The 14,262-nt window shown below is 43.0% G+C and overlaps 1 protein-coding gene across 1 annotated transcript in view; it reads left to right on the top strand.

The window, feature by feature from the left end:
- The window catches only part of IQCH (IQ motif containing H), a 104,961-nt gene that overhangs the window by 36,673 nt on the left and 54,026 nt on the right, over window positions 1–14,262 (top strand). The window contains exons 6-9 of the mRNA XM_018552819.1: window positions 3,533–3,653; window positions 4,997–5,128; window positions 6,267–6,466; window positions 6,921–7,463. Coding sequence (XP_018408321.1) covers window positions 3,533–3,653; window positions 4,997–5,128; window positions 6,267–6,466; window positions 6,921–7,463 — 996 coding nt within the window. The remainder of the gene's footprint in view (window positions 1–3,532; window positions 3,654–4,996; window positions 5,129–6,266; window positions 6,467–6,920; window positions 7,464–14,262) is intronic.

Here is a 14,262-nt window from a genome sequence, read left to right as displayed (position 1 = left end):
GGGGGGATATTATAAAAGAGAGAGGAAATAAACCAAGCCTGGAACTAATTGCCGGAGAGTTGGATCTGATTGGAGTCAGCGTTCCTTGCACCTAGAATCTGGGGACGCTCTGATATGCTCCATCTGGGATGACAGGGAGAGGAAGATTCTGCTGGTAAACAAATTAATCTTTGGAAAGGTCACCATTTGTTGTAAGTTTTTATCCAGTGCTTGTCATGTGGAATAGAAGACTGGCTGTCATTTCGCTATGCAGGGGTGCACGGTGAGCCAGCGACACTGCTTCTGTACTACACACAAATCCCTGGAAACAGCTCAATGCCTGCTTGCAATGCCATGGACGGCTGCGTTACATCTGTCTCTGGACAGGAAGCGAGGGCCACTACTGAATTCCAATAAGATGGGCCCACGCTTTTCTGCCTGGCCTTCTGCCCACGTTCAAAGCATCAGGCATATTGAGCCAGCTCATATCTTTCTGCCTCAAACCCCCACCCTACCATCCTCCTCTCACTCCTTTCTGCTCCGCTGCTGTCACCCGCGTTGTGAAACAGATGTGGCGTTTGCAAAAGTTCTGCATGCATTCCCTCTGCCGCACCTGCCGCTTTCAGCTCCGCTGAGGTCCAAGAGCCAGAAATTCTTTGGGTGCTGCAAGCGGCAGTGACACATCTTCTGATATTTCTCAGAAGGAGAAGACAACTTTGATAAGTCTAGCGGAGTTTAGTAGCTATTTTTCGTCAACCATGTCTAAGAGAGACCGGTTGCTTGCTTGCTTCTTGTACTAGTAGAGTGAAAATGGTATTCAGAATATGACTCTTTTAAAACATAAGTGCATTCATACAGCTCCCAAATGCCCCAGAGGTACTTCTTGGCTTAGAAGATTCGTCCCAGGAAATGTTTGATCCATTTTTCAGCACTCATGAAACACAAAGTAAAATCCACCTTTTCCTACGTGTTAAGCTGGGTATACACAGTTCGAATTTTGTTCGAAATTTTATCTGAAGGTTTGTCCGATCGTCTAATAGTACATGAGGTCAAATCAATGATCGATTTCAACTGTGTTGTAAAAAAAAAAAAATCCAAGGAGCAGGATGGATTTTTGTGCTGAAACAAAATTTTGCAGCAAATGTGGTTTGCATTTGTAAAACTCCATTTATTCTGAAATTGAATGTTAAAATCAAACGAACTATCGAAGTCTCTAATGGCATTATTCAATGTTCTGATGACGTTTTTGTTGCATGAAGGTTCATATCAAAATCTACCAGTGTATACCCAGCTTTAGACTTAAAGAAGAACCCCAGGCATATTAAATCTTAACCCTTCAGTGAGGCTACCCCCCACACTGTAAGGGTTAAGTGCTCGTTTTGTCTAGGGAGCTAAAATAACAGATTTATACTGACCTGAACCACGGTCCCAGCTGGCTGTTAGACCGGTCCCTGGAGCCTCGCTTCCCCTCCACTCTGGCAGTCTTAGTAGGTCCTGTGAGTCATCACATCCTATACAGCGTATAGGATGTGAGGACGCTGAGGGACATTCTGAGGAGGAAAGAGGCTCAAGGGACCGGTCTTGGAGCCAGCTGGGAACATGGTTCAAGTGAGTATAACTTTGTTATTTTAGCTCCTGAGCCCCACTGCAAGGGTTAAGATTGTATTTGCCTGGAGTTCTATATTAAGCTGGCCATACACTGTGCAAATTCTTTCCTTCTGTCCGGCATCCTTCGATCAGAAACTCGTACATGGAAAATCTTCAGGTGAACAGTGACAGCAGCCAATCAGCTGTATCCAACATTCGAGTATACAAAGCTGACGGGGGAGATTTGTCCATCCGCTGTTTAGCGTGGATGGAGGAATCTATTATATTTTTTTGTTTAGTCCGCAGGCTGAACGAAAGACATATAACAGTGTATGGCCAGCTTTAGTATGAAGTACTATGGAGGTTATCTGTGCTTTGTCACTTAATATTTATTTAAAAAAAGGAACGTTCAGTCCACCCAGAATTGGCACTTCAGTTTTGGGCCAATGCTGAGAATTAGAATTACATCTCTGGAACGGCCACAACCATTATGAGGGGTATCACTCTCCATGCTGTATGGTTTTGTCGTTTTGCATTAGAGAGAATGCAGCAGATGGAAAGAGACTGCATGGGGCCTTAATAAATAAAGCCAGGAACTCCAGCAAGGATGTATGACCAATAAAGTCCTCAAGAGGTATAAAACGACTGGAAAATTCAACCAGCTAGCATCCACCTAAAAAAGAACAGAATCAGTTTGGGTGCATTGACCACGTAAATGCAATAAACGTATTTATGTTTTATTGAAGATTGGGTTATGGAACTTAAAGTGTATTTCCACTTTCGCAGCCAGATTGTGATATCAACGATTTTATATTTGTTACATGTTCCCATTTACAGAGCACAAGCTAAAAACATTTTTTAAAAATGCTTCTTGCAGTTAAAATTTATTTTACTTGGGTTAGGGTTTTAAGGGTTACAATTTCTTCTTGCTTCTATTTCTTTGAAATGTTAGGAGGGGCTGTGAGGGGTCTGAGGTGGATTGTCCGTTGTATGTTAATGAAACTTATCAAATAAACACAATCCTCAAGTTTCAGTCCCAAGTCTTTCCATTAGGACAGACCACTGTAAAGGGCTAAGAAAAAAATGTTTTCTTAAACCTTTGCTTTAACAAAACTTTTAAAAGGTAAGAAATGTTTTTTAAAGTTATTTTTCAGTGTGCAGTGTGAACAGGCAGTGTGAACAGGAAGACATAACAAACATATATTGACTGCAAAAGGGGAAATATACTTTAATTAATTTATGAGACTTGAGGAACTCTTTGCTAGGCTAGTAGACCGATACCCTACATATGTTGCCACTTGCAGTACCTGGATAGACTTCATTAGCTCATCTCAACCCTCAACTCTTTGATTGAGAAGTGAGAGTACCATGTGTTCAGTCCTGGCTGGATCCCCTTCTTCTTCCTCACTGCTTCCCTCTCCTTCTTTTTAGCTTTCTACTTGTCGTTAGCTCATTTCAACTCTCAACTCTTTGATGGAGGAGTGAGAGCCCTTTCGAGGCTCACTACATGGCAAGTGTTCGGTCCCGGCTCTATCCCCCTTTTCTTCCTCTTTACTTCTTTTTAGTTTTCTTTCTCTACCTTTGCCATTTTTCTTCTTACCCCGTCTTCCTTTTACTCACTGCTATTGGCCAGATGAGGTGTTCCTCCCAATTGGATTTACTAAACAGTTCTATAACCAAGTGGCAAGGTTAGCTTTGTAGTATTAGCCAATCAGTCAGATTTCCCCCTGGTTTGTATCATTATATCACGGTTTTGATTTCCCTAAATGTACTTTTCTTCATGTCTTTGTAAGGAAAGTATTGTACATACAATTTAGAAAATCTAGGACAGTGTTGATGGTTCATTACATCATAATTAGCATTCCCATGTCCATTCTTTCTATGTCACAGACGCAGGGTATCTCTGAACCTTATTTTATAATGATGGAAACTTTAGATGCACTGGTTTAAACATTGCTTCTTATAGGTACCTATGGAGAAGATTGTCAAAGGGCCTACCTTCACTCCTCTTTCAGTGTTACCAGCCTCACACCGTATGGATGCCTCACTGACTCCACCACCAGTGCATGAAAAGGATGTACAAAAAGGTGAGAGCTTCCCGTACAGACAACACAAAAACTATGCTGGAGGATAATTACTTGGAACTACCACCTGTTTTCCCCCATTGCGGTGACAACATAATATATGTTACAGATTATGTACATTATCATTTTGGGGTCGGGGCCTTATTTACTTCCCCAGAGGGGGTGATTAATAGTATTATCTTTTTTAATCGGTTCTATTTTGGGACTGATGTTCAGACTAAATGTTCTTAGTGTAAATATAAAAAGTATTATTGTTTAACAATACTACACATTTTCTAACACCTGAAATTGGAGATCTTTTAAAAAGCACAAAATTATTTGGCCAATGCATGTAGCCTTCCCATTCTCTCCCAAACAGGGTTGTGGTAAAAATTGTTCTGGATTATAAACTCAGTTGACATTAAAATTAGCTTTATTAGTAAGCCACACCTGATTATACCTGACCTTTTAAGTAAACCTAACCAGGGCTGGATTAACCATTAATCAAAATAAGCAGGTGCTTAGGGAACCAAGGGAAGGGGGCTATTATGCCGTTAACCCTTTCGCTGCTGTGAATGAACCCAGAAGCAATGATGAATGTGTTATTCCCTGGCTGGTCACAAACTGGGTAAGCAAACATCCAAGCAGAGGTACAGAGCAGGATTCACAGGTAGGTAAGGAGTAAGCCAGGTCAGTAAAGAAGAACAGATATAACAGAGCGCAGGACAGGTCACAGAGTCAGGCTGTGCCTTAAATAAGCCGCTTGGCACCACTGTTGACAATGAGCATGCACATGCACCATGAAGCATGTACTCTCCTGTGAGCAGACTTGTGCCCAACCACAACTCTATGTGCAAAGCTGTGAGCCAAGACTTGAACATATGGGTGCCCGAACCAGCTGGCTGCAGATAATATATATCTGCAGAATATAACTTATAACATGTATCTGCAGAAAGTTGAAAAGACATGTAATGAGCAACCATAAAATGAATGTAAATCTCGAGCCAAAACTTTTTTTAATTTTGTTCTTTGATAGCGTGGAGAAGCATTAGGATTTATGTCATATTGTTTTGTGTGTGCATCACTGATGAGGAGAGTACCACTTTCTTTCTATCCTAGTGACACAAGTTCAAGGGGCATGAAGTGGGAAGGAAATCTTCCAAATTTAGCCAAAAATAGCCAAAACCTGAGACACTTGCTCTGCCCCATACTATCAATTTGGCCTGGAATTTCAGTTTAATAAAATGTATCAAAGTTGCATAAAGTTTCATTTACTTTTACTGTATATGATATGTCAACATTTTGTAACATACAGAACCACATTTGCATATACATATACGGTATATCCCCCATTGTTCACCCCTTAGGAATTCTCAGTCTACTGCAGAGAGGACTCATTCCCCCGGCTGCTCGTCTCACCCTGGTTCCTTCTGCCATTCAGCCCCAGACTCTGTCCCTGCATAGTGCTCAGACTCGCTGGACATCCTCTCATTCACAAGGTATATGGCTGAAGGTTTGCTTTTAATTCTTTTATTGATGTTGTATGCTGTGTTTTATCTCTGAAGAGTTTTATATTTATAGGTCATATATCTGCTAACTCTAGCTATTTATAGTGTTATATCTCTTTCAGTTGAATTAAATCCGTAATTATATAAAATAAACACGGTATGAGCTGAAATGCCCCTTGTAAATGAAAATCCTGGCTCATGCCATGTTGAATTTATATCTACCATTATAATGCAAATAATGATGTCAAAGATACAAGCTGAATTCATATTGTAAGCCAATTATCATGTTATCTTCAGCTTTGAAGCCAAATTTCTTCATCCCATGGCAAAAGAGGCCATCAGGCTATTAAGTCCCAAGCACTTGCACATGACGTAGAGAAAACATCATGGTCAGTAAAGTGTTTCTGCTATTTAGCAGTGTTCTGAGAACACAGAAGGGACCTGCTATGATGAACACCAACCTAACAACAAGGCAAATGTTACACCAGGGAAGGAAGGTCAGTCTCAGCTAGTGATACCATTTTTAACTCGTATTTACTTACTGAAGATTCACATAGGAGTTGAATTATTATCCAGGGAATGCATAAAATTTCACCAGGCCTGGTATACATAGAATTACCTTTTTTTTTAATGTTACAAAACAAGTCTGTGATGTCTCTTTAGCTAGCACGTAGTGCTCTGGGAATCCTTTAATGCTTATTTGTAATACAGTGTGTGTGTCTATATATTTATATTCAGTGTGTATATGTGTGTTTTGCCTTTATATTTACACTTTAAGCTGGCCAGAAGTTCAGGCATCATTTTCTTAAAAGGATCATGCATGAACATGCACACTTGCATAGCCTGAGTGTGCATGTTAAAGCACTATCTAGTGAGTGTGCAGTCATTCCAAGCAGCCCTGTGAAGGAAACTATAGTAAATGTGCAGGTGAATGGATTACATGGTACCCATGAACATAACAAATGTCATCTAGTTGGGCTGGCACAGGTAAGGTAGCCCAGCCTTTGGCCTTTTCTCACGCATATAAGTGTTTTTTTCGTTGACAATGATTCAATACTTGGATTATATACCTGATCACCCAAAAAAAAAGTAATTGTTATTTAAGCTGAATAATGGAAATATTATGTAGGAAGAGATCATGTCAAGCTGACAGAGAAGGATCCACACCAGACAAGCCAAGATCAGGATCAGACAGAGTCTCTGCTATCAAGTGATGGAATGGAAACACCATTTCCTTCTGTGCGTCATAATGTTTCTAACAAAACTACAAGGACATCAGCCAATGTGACAAACCAAGAAAGAGAAGCCAGTGAATCTCCCGCATCACAGGTACCTATGTACATTTAACTAAATGGCATCATCTTCTTCTCGGGTCATCTCACTTGTCCTGTCCCTCGAGGCAGTAGCAGATGTGCAAGTGTTGTGATGATAAAGGACAATCTGCATATTTTTGTTTTTAGTGCATTCCACACCAAACTCCTGATGCGTTTCATATACTCCTCACATATTAACAGACATGCCAAGATTGACCCCCCAGATAATAATCATGTGCCTACAGGCCTATGCACAGCTGGGCTTATGGTCTTACTACCTCCCTAGCATTTATACATCTGCCTGCCAATAAGTAATGAAGTTGTGTTTTTTTGCTTTTGTATTGTACAAGAGAAAACAAGATGTTTTCTGTGGTGCTGTAATAGAGGACTGCGGTTTCTGTTTAAAAAGTGCATAACATTTAGTGTTTGTTTAACATACTTATAGTTGTCTTATTTTTTTTTTTCAACAGGATCCTTGGGAATTGACTGCCATCAGTGTTCCCATTGGTCAGTCGTTTACCATTTACAATGGTGTGATTGATCCCAATGCAACAGACTTTTTGGCCTTTAAGCAGCATTACTGTCTTAGCTGGGGTAGTTTTATGACTTTTCTGGAGAGCTTAGTAAGGTTACTCCAGGATTATGCTGTTCCTAATGCTGTGGTAAATGGAGAGAGGATGAAGATAGCTTCGCTGGATGTGGAGCTGGGTAGGACTCCATCAATATCTCACCTGCTGTCTGTGTTAGAAAACAGATCTTGGGTTCACAAGTTCTTGAACCAGCCCGGACAGCGTTACAAGGGAAGAGAAGGAAGGTCAGCAGCTGCTCTGAAGATCCAAAGCACATGGCGAGGATATAAAGACAGAGTGGCATACCTTGCCTACCATCAACAAAGATGGGCTACTGGTGTCATTGCCATTGCCTGGCTGCTATGTGTACAAAAATCCAGAGTACATAAGATGTTGCTGGAAGCCAGAGACCATCATTTACAGAACTTCAGATCTAGAGCAAAGGTCAGTACATATTCTGTATTTGTGTTCTGCTACTAGACAAAGTCAAGGAGAGTATTGAACCATTTACATCATGGTATGCCCCTAAAAAGCTTTCAGTCTAGTGGCCTCACCATAGTCATGCAGACACACATTGTAAGACCAAGTAGGCTAGAAGACAATTATGCTTCTGGTATACGTTTCAGATGTGAAAGCTGGAACCCATCCATAGAGAAAACATACAATATCCATGCAGTAAATGTCCTGCGGTGACTGAATCCCAGAATCCCAGGCTGCAACAAAAAATGATAACCATTGAAGCACCTTGGTACACTGATTATAACTGAATGCTGATATAACTCAAACGTCTGTGAGTTATGTATTCATTTAGCCATGTACAGTTTTTTCTTTTTTATTCTGGGAACTCTAAGGCTACTGCCTATGTACCTACGGAAGTTCCCCAAACCTTTTGGTTTCTACACAAACCAGCAAATACACCTATCTATGGCCTTTAGACCAACTGACAAGCTGTATTTCAGGTTCTAATCAAGTGGTTGCCATTCCTTCCTAGCACAAAACATGCACTATCCAATATTTCTGAGCTGCTTTAGGGGTCCCTTATCTTCTTTAGGCCCTTTTGGCTTCTAGAGCAGAGGTTTCTGGCAAATCAATTGGTATTTTTCTGTACTTGTAGGGTCTCCAAAGGAATAAAGCATGGGAAATGTGCATGTATTGTACATATGTACTTTTAAATCAGGGTCAAAACCGCAAACTGCAATACCTGCAGAAAGAAGTGGCAATATACTTGGAAGGTGCTCTTCAGACACTGAGCTCTGCTTGTGGTGCTTTCCAGACCTTTGTGTACTGTGTTATGTTGCGGCAGGTTTCTATCCAAGTCTAAAGCCGTGGTACAGTCTCTGGTGTGACCCAGTCTCTGAAGACTCATTCAGTGAGTAGGCTTATGGAGCGGCAAAGAGAAATTGGAATGTGACCATTTGTGCACTGGGCTCTGCATTGTGGTGCGTTCTAGACCCGTGTGTACTGGGACAGTTAGCTGCAGAGCGTTCTCCAGTGACGGAGCAGTGGTACATCCTTTGGTGTAACCCAGTATCTGATAACTTCTTGTGTGAATATACCTCTAAAAGTGGTGAAAATATCCTGGTATGTGGCATTTGACCATTGTAATTCTTTGCAGACCTGTGTGTTTTGTGACAGTTAGCCTCCATTTTCAGAGCAGTGCTACATCCTCTGGTGTAACCCAGTCTCTGATGTCTGCCAGTGTATGTAAGCCTCTGGATGTGGCAAAAAAAATCCTAGTATTTGGCTTATAAATACTTAACTCTGCATTGTGGCACTTTTCAAACTTTGTGTACTATGCTAGTAAACTGCAGCCCACTCCCCAAGTCTAGAGTGGTGACGGAACCTCTGGTGACCAATCTCTGAACACTTACCCTCTAAGTGAACCTCTACATAGTGTGATATGAACCGATTATGTGACCTTTGGGCCCTCTGCTCTATACTGCTGTTCTCTCCAGACCCTCCTGTTTTGTGTAAGAAAGAGCAGTGGCACACGCTTTGATGTGATGCAGTCTCTGTAGACTCTCACCTTAGAAGTAAGTCTCTGTTTTGCAATTAACATATCTTGATGTGTAACTCTTACTCACTGGACTCTGCATTATGTCACTTCTCAGTTGGCCATGCACTGTTTTTCATATTTTACAGAGTACTATTCCGTTTTAGAGCTGTGGCAGAGCCTGTATGTGTGACCTAGTCTCTTAATACATTTGACAATTAAGGTCGGGCTGCAGCAGAGGGAACTGTGTCTTAATTTTAACCACTGGGCGCCTTCTTGTTTTGAAAATATACACCCTTTTTACTGAGGTGACGTTTCATCTTGAAGGGAACTTGATGGACTTTTTTCAACCAGGTTAACTATGTATCTATGGAACAGCGTTGCACAAATGCACTCCTTGTTCCTCACCTGGATTCTAGCAATTCCTGTTATACTAACCATCACCTCCTCTCCTCTCTCTGAGTATAACCGGTACTGTGCCCTTTACCCCCTTTTTGGGATTGAAGAGAACTCCATCAATGTAATTCCTTTATATACTGTCCCTTAGTGCAATTTTAGGCAGACCGCTTCCCAGGTAGTAATGGAATCTCTATATGAACTCCCACTTTACTTTAATAAAGTGTGCAATACTCTATCTGTGAATACTGATGTCTTCCTCCTTGCACTGCACAGTGTTGGCAGTCTTGTAGTGTCCACACTACTTCCATGCAAGACTCAGTCTTTTTTCTGGATCCCTAATTCTGACATTTTCTCTCCTTTTACAGTGAGGGAACTGTTTACGAATGCAACTTCTTATCCTTCTTTACAAGGAAATCCGCATCTTATTACTTCTGTTCTTCCCCGTTCGATCAAACAGACATACTATTCTGTACCTGACTGCGGAGTTCCCCTAGATGGGAACTATAAGTCTGGTGATTCTTATGGGACCTATTTTTTGGAAGAAAGATCCCCTTTATTCTCTATATAAGACTAATTATTCATATATTCTATTAGACAGGTTGTATTATGACTATCACATCTCTGTATCTTCTATTGGCGTGAGTTGGAAAGTTTCTTTCTCATCCTTTTCATTCTGAGGTCCCCGTACTATTATTGTGTCGCAATATACAGTATCATAATTTAGCCTTTTCTTTTCATCTAGGTATGTGGATCTTTCCCTACTCCCTTAAAGGGGACTTGGTGCTCTACCCTTCTTTGTTGCATATTGAAGGCTTTCTTCCCTCTCTTCTTTTAGGTTACTATTAAGAGGTCTGTTATGTTATAGATCTCCCTTTCTCTAAAGTCAAGGGTTATTGGTATTCTACTTTAACTCCCAGCTGTTTTACTGGTTGGTCCTTGGTCGGGACATACATTATTTGTCCAACATTCTAGGTTTCGGTCTTTAGTCTACAAACTTTCTCTGTTTTTTTTACCACATTTTCTGTTGGTCTAAATTGTCTCTCCCACCTGTTGTTTTCCTTATGGTGGTTGCTTGGTTGCAATTTTATTGAGGTCCATCATTTTTGAGGATAGCAGTCTCCCCTAATGTTGCTGCCTGTCCTGCTCTGGAACAACAGATTAATTCTGGGTGCATAAAAGTATTTTTTTGGCTGATAAAGGGTAATAGCAGGAACCTTAAGGTGGCTATTCTTTAAAAAAATTTACATGGCTGAGGTTCAGTTTTGGTCTTTGAAATTGTTTAACTGTGAAAATGTTTGACAAGCTCCTATAATCAGATGTATTTAAAAAGTGCAGCAACCCAACTGCTGATATATACAGTGGGAAAATTACTTCCTGCTCCCCACCGCAATGAAATGGGGTCTATGATTGACACCAATCCCGGTATGGTACCTCTGCTCCCACTCTCTGGTGTGCCATTCACAAAGCACAGCTACAACATCATCACTGAAATGTGAATGGCACAGCAGAGTGAGGAGGTGGATTCACAGCACTCCTGATCCACAGAACTGATGTCAATCATAGACATCTGACAAACTTACATAGACAAACTTACTGTGTTACTGTAAGGATTGAAAAAAACCCCACAAAAATAGCTGCGTCTGAAGACAGGTTTAGGAAACAAGAAAAAGTAAGAAAAAAACCCCAAACTCGTATTTAGTTTATGCGTAAACTATTATTTAGGGGCCATTCCCTAAGCTGCCAAAGGCAGCCAAATGAATAACCGAGCCAAAGTGAAGGGAGCCGAAGCCTGTTCTGCTATTTACTGCAGCCGTGTACAGCTATTCTTAGGCGTACATAGGCTGCATTTGGCCCACTTCACCTCCCTTTGGCTCAGCCGAAAAGCCTCAGCACGGTCGGGTGAACCGAAAGGACCAACCCGTTCACCGCAGGCCAGAGGCGTAACTAGAACCTTCAGGGCCCCGGTGCAAGAAACCATGAAGGCCCTTCCCCCCCCCATGGCACCACATGGGTAACAGGAAGACTGCCGAGGTCCCCAGCAGGCGCGGGACTTTAGGCAGCCGCTTGTTTAAAATGTTAGTACCGGTGTTCTGTCGAGAACGCCGACCCAGTATCTGCGCTTACATACAGACGGAATTACCGGGGAAACCATTTACAAAGTATTTACAAAGTATTCGTTTGTGATGGTTAATTGTGACCGTTAATAATATGCCATCCATGAATGAAAGATGGAATATTATTAACAGTCACAATTAATGATTTAAAGGAAATACTTTGTGAATAAATCCCGGTTTCCTCGATAATATTGGTCTGTGCGCAAGCGCATATGCTGAGGTCGGCAAATTAGACTACGTTGGCGTTCTCGACAGACCACCGGTATCTGCGCTTAGTATCTGGGCATTTTCACGAGTATAAGTACTTGGGAAAATGCCTAGTATTGGAAGTGGTGCATCCCTACTTAAAAATATAATGCATTGCTGGGACTTGTAGTCCTACATTGTTGGCGCTATTCTACATTGCTGTATAATCATCATACAGCAATGCCGAATACCACCAGCTATGCGGGACTACAAGTCCCAGCAATACATTATAATAAGTCAGCTATGCAGAATGCCACCAGCATCCCCCCCGACACTATAATGCATTGCTGGGACTTGTAGTCCTACATTGTTGGCGCTATTCTACATTGCTGTATAATCATCATACAGCAATGCCGAATACCACCAGCAATGCATAAAAGTGAGCACTACATCACCAGCATCCCACACACACACACACAAACCCACACCCCCCACTCCAGACTTACCTTTCTTCTCCAGCAGGACCCTCTTTCAGGAGGGATGCGGAAGGTCTCACGAGGGGAGCGGAAGGTCTCACGAATGGAGGGGTGTGCAGGTTGTCAGGAGGGGTGCGGAATGTCCCACGAGGGGTGCGGAATGCCTAGGGAGGGGTGCGGAGGGTCTCAGGAAGGGTACAGAGGGTGTCATGAGGGGTGCGGAATGTCCAGGAGGGGTGCGGAGGGTCTCAGGAAGAGTACAGAGGGTGTCATGAGGGGTGCGGAATGTCCCAGGAGGGGTGCGGAAGGTCTCAGGAGGGGTGCGGTGGGTGTCAGGAGGGGTGCAGAGGGTGTCAGGAGGGGTGCAGAGGGTCACTGTAATTGCTCAGTCTTATACAATCACATGAATTTCTAGTGATTGTATAAGACTGAGCAATAGTTTGTTTTAGATGACAATACTAGCAGAGAGAGAGAAGAAGGGGAGGGGGAAAAGAGAGGAAAGGGGGGAGGGGGAGAATACTACACACTAAGCCATCTTACCTCCACAAACAGGGCTGCAGCCTGCTCAGCCCGGCCGGGACTCCAACACGCGGCAAGCCCCGCCTCCCACTGACAGGACGCTGCAGATGACTCATCGCTCCGAAGTCTCAGAGAGATCAATCTGCTCTCTCTGAGACCCTGGAGCTAGGAAGCAGATAGGAGTGAAGCAGCTCAGACGGGCACAGTTCCTTGCAGCCGCGGCCGCAAGCAACTGTGCTCGTCTGAGTGCGTGCGGACGGCAATGCATTCCGGCGGAGTCTCGGCAGGGAAGGAGCAGCACTCTCTGGGGGAGGGGGGGCCTCTTCTTCCTCTCTGGGCCCCCCCCAAGTGGCGGAACGCCAGGGCCCGGTCGCAATTGTGACCTCTGCGACCCTGGTAGTTCCGCCAGTGCCTCAGGCGATGCAACATCTGGATCAGCTGAGGCGAATGTTTGGCAGTTATTTCCCTGCTGTTCGCCCCTATTATCAAAGTGTCCGAACAGCAGAGAGTGAATTGCCCAATGCTCGGCTCAGCATTCAGCTCAGTCATTCTGTTTCGCTATTTCTGAGGTAGTGAAACAGAATAAAAAATGTGATTGTAACCAAAAACAAAAACAGTGTGGGGTGCCAAATCATATCAGACTCTTTAGATCTGGTAGGAATGTTAGGAGGGACCCTTGATGTAAAAAAACCAACAAAAAAACGTGGGCTTTCCCTACACATTTTTACCAGACCCTCTTGGACTGGCAGGAATTTTAACAGGGACCACAGCGCCCAAAAATCGAAAAACAAAAAACGTGGGATCCTCCCTAAAATTCCATACCAGACCCTTAATCTGAGCAGTGGCCTGGCAGGGCAGGAAAGGGGGGGGATGAGCGAGTGGCACCCCCCTCCCTGCACTATACCAGGCCGCATGCCCTCGACATTGGGAGGATGCTTTTTTTTTTTTTTTTTGACAACTTGAAGGGTTTTGGTCCGCTTCGGCTGTTTGTTCTGCTTTGCCGAGACAAAGCATGTGCTTTCAGCTCGGCTGTGTGCTTTGCCTGCCTTCGGCTGCTGTAAGGGCTATTGAGAACAGCACATGCAGCAGCCCTTCTGTTCGGCTGAGCTGAAGGGTTGCTGCAGCCGAAGTGAGCCAAAGGATTAGCCAATTGTTCAGCTACATCCTTCAGCTCTTTAGTGAATAACCCCCTTAGTTTCTTAGGCACAGTGGCGTAGTGGTTAGCACTTCCGCCTTGCAGCACTGATTCAAAACCCAGTCAGGACATTATGTGCAAGGAGTTTGCTACTGTATGTTCTCCTTATGCTTGTGTTGGTTTCCTCCGGGTACTCTGGTTTCCTCCCACACTCCATAGACATGCTGAAAGGTTCATTGGCTCCTCTCTAAATGGCCCGGTATGTATGTATGTGAGATAGGGACCTTAGACTGTAAGCTCCTTGAGGGCAGGGACTGATGTGAATGTGCAGTATGTAAAGTGCTGCGTAAATTGTTTGCGCTATATAAATACCTGTAATAAAATAAACTAATAAATATTTAAAGCTGCTCTCCAGCCAGAC

Source organism: Nanorana parkeri, unplaced genomic scaffold (assembly GCF_000935625.1).
Source record: "Nanorana parkeri isolate BGI_ZX_2015 unplaced genomic scaffold, ASM93562v1 scaffold98, whole genome shotgun sequence".
NCBI classification, from domain to species: Eukaryota; Metazoa; Chordata; class Amphibia; order Anura; family Dicroglossidae; genus Nanorana; species Nanorana parkeri.
The sequence above is the reverse complement of the archived record's forward strand: the minus strand, read 5'-3'. Positions and strand labels throughout refer to the sequence as shown.